General features: G+C 48.1%; 1 protein-coding gene across 11 annotated transcripts in view; it reads left to right on the top strand.

Moving 5' to 3' along the window:
• Positions 1–7,604, top strand: part of RFFL (ring finger and FYVE like domain containing E3 ubiquitin protein ligase) — a 68,886-nt gene extending 61,282 nt beyond the window's left edge. For all 11 annotated transcript variants that reach the window (XM_060291325.1, XM_060291326.1, XM_030850475.2 and 8 more), the window contains 2 exons: positions 1,162–1,185; positions 3,804–7,604. In XM_060291325.1, coding sequence (XP_060147308.1) covers positions 1,162–1,185; positions 3,804–3,985 — 206 coding nt within the window. In that variant the 3' untranslated portion in view covers positions 3,986–7,604. The remainder of the gene's footprint in view (positions 1–1,161; positions 1,186–3,803) is intronic.
• The last annotated feature ends 329 nt before the right edge of the window (positions 7,605–7,933 follow it).

Genomic DNA, 7,933 nt, shown 5'->3' on the forward strand with positions numbered 1-7,933 from the left:
TCTCTTGAGAGTCGACATCGACCTGACTAAATTTCCCTGCTTTTAGCCCAGGAAGGAGTCACCTTACACATCTGCAGCCTCTAATAATAGCTGTCCTTTGGAGTTGAGGGCTGGGATTGGGTATTTACTCCTCAGGGCAGCCTGTGAAATAGGCGTTATTAGTGTCTTCCTTTTATTGTAGAGCCCAGATTTGAACTGAGGATTTCCTGGTCCAAGTCCGTGGCCTTTCCCCACACACGTCACCCCTGCCATACTGACTACTGCCTTTACCAGTACTCCTTCTTTGCACACACGGTGCAAGAACACTGTGTCCTGCCTGCACTTGGGCTGTTCATTTCCCAAAGCATGGTATCATTTTCAGCGATGCCCAGTAAAATATCAAGGTCTGTGCTCAGATGAGTTTGGAAAAAAAAAAAAAAGAAACTTTATGTCCCTGCTGCTGATTCATGGTGGATGAATAATGGAACAGTAAAGGCAGAGAAGTCCTGCAGAAGAGAGAGGAGTTGAGCCGTGTGGAACTCTGCATTTCCTGAAGTGACTTCACCCAGAACCTACCCCCGCCCCCTGCCCCCCAACAACCCCTCCCCCGCTGATTTGGTCCTGCAGGTCGTTTTGACTCCTTGCCTGCTAACAGTGGTTGAAGTCGGATTTGGGGCTCTCCTCTCCCAGAAGCTCAGATTCGTCAGAGTTAGGGGACATCTGACTGGTCACCTGATCACAGACTCTCCCCTTTGGGATCGTCCCCAGAACCTCCCTAGAGTGGCGAGGACCTGGGACTAGGAGATGGCTCCGCCGGGGGGCTGCATCCCGACTCCCTGGCTGACTGGATCAGACTGTTCCTCCTTTCTTGACTTAGTGCTGGCTTCAGAAGCATCAGAAAAGGACACTGTGCTTATGCAGTATCCTTCCTGCTTGGCAGTTTTGTTCATGGCAAAGCAGTGGAATCTCTCTTTCTAAGACTAGACCAGACACCCCGGCAGGAGCTGTGTGTGAGTCCTCCGCATGTAGGGGGAGTGAGGAGGGCGGGTGTTCTGTCTGGGCTCTTGGCCGGCCTGGTTCCCAGCAGGTGAGCAGTCAGAGTTCGGAAGTGAAGGCAGGGTGGCTGGAGACTTTCCTCGTGCCGTCACATATTCAGACGCCTTCTTTCTCTTTCCTTTCCAGCGTGTGGTGCTGAAGACCAAAACGGTATGTAGTTGTTCCTGTTTGGGAACAGGCTTAGGCTCTTAGCTCTTCTGTCCTTCCCCTCCTTCAGCCGTGATTCCTGTTATCAGTCTAAGAATTCATGTCAGCGTCCAGAGAGGGTGTGGGGGAATTCACTGGGAACCAAGGCTTTTCAGCATCTCTGGAAATTCTCATCCCTGTCCCTGTGAAGGGACAAGAGTGGTAGGACACCTAGGGGCAGCCTGATCTGCATGCCTCTGGGTTGTCAGAGCTCAGAAGCCAGCATTTGTAAAATATTCAGCAAAGCAAGTGGTGGCATGTGGCACATCCGGTGCATTTCCCACACTCCTGGGGCTAAGGCACTCCCTCCCCTATAGTTTTCACTCCATTTTGGTCTGAGTGGGAAGGGTTTCTGTGTACACCTTCAGGGAAATCACTTGGGATGTTTCTCAGCTTCTGGTACCAACTAAAAAGAAAGAGTGGTGGGAACTTCCCTGGTGGTCCAGTGGTTAGGACTCTGAGCTTCCACTGCAGGGGGTGCAGGTTCGATCCCGGGTCGGGAACGAAGATCCCACATGCCTCGCGGTGTGGCCAAAAAAAAAAAAAAAAAAAAGGGTGGTGACCTGACAGCCTTGTTTGTACAGGGCTGGGTAGTGGTTAGAACTGCTCTGGGGATAGATCGGCGCTCAGCTGCCACAAACTCACCCATGTGTTAAAGACCACCACTGGGCCTTTGGGCACCTCCAGAACACACTGCAGGAATCTTGACTGCAGATCCAAATCATTCTAAAACATGCTAGACCTTTTTGAAAGCCTAAAGGCTACATGGCTGTTTTACTAAATAACAAATTTGGAGAGTCTTCTGAAAAAGTTTTCAAGTGCTTTGCAGGTCCCTGCACTACTCTGAGAACATCCTTTCTTGGGGAAGAGCTCACAATCATACAGTTCAGAATGGGGCACAGTCTTCTGGCTGATAAATTCTCAAGAGTTGAACTCCCCCAAATCATTTGGAGTTCTAAACTGACTCCCTCATCTGATACCAAGATCTGGCCAATCCACTTGGTGTCTTTCTTTTTCTGATTCCTTGGAAGAATGCTGGCAACTGAGTTGATGAATTTGTTAATCCTGATAGAAATAATCAGTAATGAAATTCTATAAATTACTCCAGCTCATCTTAGGTATTTATATAGTTCAGTTGTTTCCAAACCTTCCTTGTTAGGGCCAACAGCTCCTCAAAGGGGTAAATAGATTTCACTACCTCTTACAGCCAGCCTTCCTCAAGTGCTTCTTGACTTTTTGAATAGTCCAGGGAACAGGAAAAGAAAGTGCAGAGGCAATGGAGTGTGAGAGAATTCCCTGTGGAACCGTAGAGGTGGCTGGTATGGGGCCAGTTGCCTGTTTATAGCTACCTGGTTCAGGCTACCATTTAAAACATGCTGGGGATGGTTGGCTTTGGGGAAGTGAAGGTTTTTCTGTTCCTGCAGCTAACCTAGGATGCTGGTCATGCCCACTGTATCTTACCACTTGCACAAGCCAGTTAGCCTTGTCGAGAACTGTGCACTGAGCAGTTAATACTCTATTGGCAGTCCCTGCCCTCAGGCCCCTTGCCCAGAAGTCCGCCTGCCTGGATTTGAACCCTTGGGCAAGCCACTTAACCCTTTGGTCTCAGTTGCCTCATCTATAAAATGAGTAACAAGAGTACCTGCTTCATAGTTTTTGTGAGGATCCAATGAGTTAAAACATGCAAAGCATTTAGGACCCTGCTAGCACCTGTAAGCTTGCAATAAACGTGGGCTGTTATCATTCCCTTGGGAGATGTTCATTTGTCAGACATTTAGAGAGCACCTACCATGTGACTGGTTGCAGGGGTTCAAAGATGAAAATCAGACCTCAGAGCACATAGCAGATGCTTAGTACATTATTATAGAAATTGATTGCATTTGTTGAATTTAGGGGCCCATAGTGTAGTAGGGAGACAAATAGGCAAACTGAAAAATTCTCATGCAGTGTGATGAGCAGTCATGAGAGTATGAATACAGCTGTGTGTGGGGAGCAGAGAAGAGGGATCCATAATCTCTGCCGGGTTCTTGCACCACGACATCTCCTCAGAGGAAGCCTGGGGGTCGTCTGTGGCATGGCCCAGGGGCTCCTGTGATCCTTGGCTTTATTAAATTGGGGATATGTTTACATATAAGCCTCATGATCCTTAGTGAGCCATTCATTACAGCTCCATTTATATCTAAACTTTTCTGAACCAGTTTTATCTTTTCATCATGTTCTGCCTCAGAGTATTAAGTCCCTAAGTGCCACTCACTGGCTGTATTACAGCCTCAGTTGTCCGAAAATTATTTCTTTTAAGCTTTGAGGACTTTGCCTTATTTAGTTCTCATGTTCTGGGGACGTCTTTGGTCTACAAGTACTTGACTCTTCAAATCTATAGCCTGACCTATAGAGGTGCAGATTAAACAAAGAAGTGAAATTAACTACTGGGGAAAAGTTTTCTTGGAGTTCAGTTTGAGTGAAGTATGTGGATTTGGGGGGGCTTTTCCCAGTGTGCCTGTTCTCCCCCTGTCCCCCAACCCCGTACACTTAGACAGTCTTCTTACTTTCCTCTATACCCCCTTTCTGCTGTGTGTGTCCAGGGGGAGCAGTGCCATCCAGCCTGGAGGAGAACCTGTGTCGGATCTGCATGGACTCGCCCATCGACTGTGTTCTGCTGGAGTGCGGCCACATGGTCACCTGTACCAAGTGTGGCAAGCGCATGAACGAGTGTCCCATCTGCCGGCAGTACGTGATCCGAGCCGTGCACGTCTTCCGATCCTGAGGGCTTGTACCAGCTTCTTCAGTGCCTTACAGGGACATAGCTCGAGGTGTCTGGGCCCACAGTTGGCCAGCTTGCAGGGGGGCAGCCTAACAAGAAAATCTGCAGTGTTCCCAAGACCAGGGCAAGCAAGATGCTGTGTCACCTCTGGGCATGCACAGATCGCACAGGCAAGTCCCTGTTTCAGCGATCTTGGGGTGATGATGGTAACTAATGAAGAGAGGACTTTCTGGAATTTGGACCGTATCTTCCTCCCTTCCTCTGAGAACCTAAACAGTTTCACCCTTCCTCCTGTAGCCCACCCATCCCCCTGAACTGCGTGTCTCTGTTCCACCCATCGGAAGTCCTGGTGGAAATGGCTCTCTTCTTCCCCAGCACATCTGGATTCATTTCTGGTCCCTCTGGCTTTCTGTGCTTTAACCGACCTTTGCTAAAGTCTCTTGCTACATTACCTAAAATCCATGTGTTTCTTCAGACCAAAAAGATGTTAGCTTCCCAGACCAATAGTGATCCTCCTTAGGACAGAATTTGGCCCAGTAAACTCATTTCTGGCGAGAAATGAAACACAAATGCTATGGAAAAAATTTGAAGTCATTAAGAGTTGCTTCCTTAAGTGCTGGGATTGGAAGCTATCAGTCTCTTGACCTGACCTTGGCAGTCAACAAAGCATCTGGCTTTCAAACTGCTGGGAAATTCCAGTCTCTGTGCGCGAGATGGTGCGTGGATCATCTCTGCTGCTTCTCTTGGGGCCTGACTTTGTGCCATCCTTAATTTTAGTTTATGAGAAAAGGGAAAGCATTGGGTGGAAGCAATGGCTTTCTGCTTGGCTTTGCCTTGTCCAGCAGCCAGCCTTAAACCACTTTCCCCTGAGCGTGAGATCCCTCTTTCCCATGGAGGTTTTAAACATGGTCTCACTGAAGGAACAGAGAGAGAGAGCCTCACGCTTCTCTAGCTAGACTTCTCATGAAGCTCCCAGAGACTGAGCATGTAAGACAGAGCACCTAAGAGGTATCAGAAGGTACTGAACGAGGCTGGATTCAGCCCTTGAGCGGACAGCTGGAAGTCTTAGTTCCCCAGGTTGGTGGGGACTCCCTACTCCCATTTCCTTTCTCAACCTGCTGATTTAGGGGCAGGTCAGGAAGAAGCATTCTCTAGGCCCTTTAGGAAGGGCCGTGCAACGAACAGGTGATGTTCTCGAGCCCTCTTAGTGTCTTTTCACCACTGGAAGAGCTTAAGTTTGCCGGAGAAGCTTAACCAAGCACAAACGTACGTACTGTGTACTATCAGAAGAGCGGTGTGTGCTGCCGTCACTACTGGGCGAGCTATGCAAACCCTTGAACACCCGAAGGCCTTGGCAGTCCCCCCACCCCCACCCCATGCAGCCAAGATCTCTCAGACTGGAAGAACCAGTCATGACTTTGAAAGCAGTGGGAAACCTCTAAGAGGACCTGTTTATTGGTACAGACATGTTTAATGCTTTCTGTCAACCACTAATCTCTTTTGGGGGAGTGAAATAATTTTAAAGTGGTTGTCAGCTGAACACTGGACCACTTACCTTGACATTATACTGGGTGATTTGATTCTGAGCTACAGCCTTTCTAGGAACTGGGGGAGTCAAGAAATTTCCCTATAAAGACATCGTCTTTCATCTTTCTGCTGGACAGTAAATACTACAGTTTACAGTGCCTACCAGTTTAACAAAGGATTCAGCTACTCCTCAATTCCACTGTGAAACAGGTCTACATGTATGCAGCTCAGTTACAACCTAGCAATAACTTCAGGGCAGAAGCTGGCTGTCTCCCTACTTAAAACTTGCTTTCTCTGCTGAGGCCTTACCTCTCCCTACCTCCCAACTTCCCTCTTAGACATGAGTTAATAATATCCTGATGGTTGGTCTGTAACCTCAGTAAGAATTAGAACTGATGTCATTTACTCATTTTGGAGAAAGAACTTGCCTTGAAGTCTTCTAACCTCTTTTGGTGGTTTCCATTTACGAAAAAAAGGTGGCAAACACCTCCCCCCACTTTTTTTGTATCTTCTTTATTCCTACACCAAGTAAAAGTTGGGAATTCTAAGATCCCATTTCAGTTACTATCTAACCTAGGTAGAAAACTTGACTTTTATCCTTGAATATTCTCTCCTGCTCCTCATAGGTCCTTGGTCTTAATTATCATGGAAACATCTAATTCTTCCATTATTCCATGGCTTTTGCTGTGACTGTTCTGAGGTTTCAGTTGAGACTTGTTTTAAAAGACATGGACAGCTGACTGGTTCATAATACATTGGAATAGCTGGATCCAAACTAGTAAGAATAAGCTGTACAGGAATTAGTGCTCAATATAAAATGTATAAATTTGTTGAAATCTTTTGGATGTGAATGTGTTATTTCAAGTGGCTTATGTTAAGATTTTCTCAGACTTACTTGGGTGTTAAGAGCAAACCCAAATGTGTATTTTTTGTTACAGAGCTCTGCTTTATAACTTTGTAATAAAGTTTCAGTATAGATGCCTGTCTGATCTGGTGTGAGGATACCAGAGGTCTGACAGTTAAGACTGACATGAGCTGACAAACCACAGGCTAATCCCAGGCACACAGGCATGCTCTTGAGAGACTGCATTATTTTTGGAGATGCTTGGGCCATGTGGCCTTGGTCATGGAAGAGCCTAGAAGAGGATGGGACCTGGGTAGGAAAAAGGACCAATCCTAAGTCCAAATAGGAAAACGCAAGTGAGTTCAGGCATGGGACACTGATTTGGTAGAGGCAGACCTTAAAGATGTGGGTAGAAAGGAATCTAAGGACAGCCAGGGTGCCTAGTTAAGTCTTCAGGTGACCCTGGGAGATGGACAGTAGCTTGTGGATACAGCTGTGGTGGCTGGAGTGTGGCTCAGAGGTTGGCCCAGCATTGAGGGCAGAGTGCCCTGTCTGTGCAGGTCTGTACGCCTGCCTGACCAGGTGTCCAGGGGAGGGGACCCCTGAGTAGGCCGCCTTTGGGAGAGCTGGATTAGTGCAGATCTGCCTTGTGACTGAGGAAAGAAGAAATCTTGCCAAAAGGGCGGGCATAAAGCCTCGAGGCTGAGCCATAGCACTTTGTCCTCATTGTTCTGGGCAGCTGACCTGTTCAGCACCCTGGATGACCTCTTGTTTGCTGCCAACCAGCAGCAAGTAAACAAAGGCTCAGAGGAGGGCAGGCCTCCAGCACTCTGCTGGGGAGGTCTAAGATGTTGTTTACGGTCTGTGGAAATACATGGATACAAAATCACATCTAACCTCAGCAGCAAAGAAAAATTGTGTCGGAAAGACTGGAAGGAAATAAACACCTTGTACAGTGAACCGAAGACAACACACCCAGCGAGGCAGGGAGGGGCTGAGGGGCTGAGCTCATGACTGAGACTCCCCACTCTGCTGTGCGGCACACCCTGAGTGAGAGACCAGCCAGGCAAAAGGGCAGTGTCTGTGTCCGTTGGCAAAATCCTGAGGGGAGAGCCCTGTTCTGCTGCTCTGTCCAGTTGCTTGGCCTGAGGAGGCTGGAGATGGGATGAAAATTTATGTAGGTCAGTGCTCAGAGGAGCAGCTTTTGTTTCCACAGAGGACAGAATAAAGTGTCATCTTCTCAACAGTGAAGCCAGACTGAATGGTGCCTATTCAGAAACAACAAACGTCCTGGCCTAGAGTCAGGGCACCACCCCCTCCTGCCCTTCCTCCCAACACATTTTCAGCAGCAGCTGGAAATCCCGGTCAATCAGGTTGGAGTTGGCCTCCCAGCAGAGTGTGACCTCAGCTGAGCACACTGGAGGACGGCCGGGGCAAGGTGGTGGCCCAGACTCAGACTCATGCTCGGGTATGCTCCAGAGACTGAGTCACATTAACCTCACTCACAAGGGCTGGACAAACAAGCCTGCCAATCTGTTGATAAGAAAAAACAGAATGGACCCTCAGAAGTCAGCAGAACT

The sequence above is a fragment of the Globicephala melas genome, chromosome 20 (genome assembly GCF_963455315.2).
Source record: "Globicephala melas chromosome 20, mGloMel1.2, whole genome shotgun sequence".
NCBI lineage: Eukaryota > Metazoa > Chordata > Mammalia > Artiodactyla > Delphinidae > Globicephala > Globicephala melas.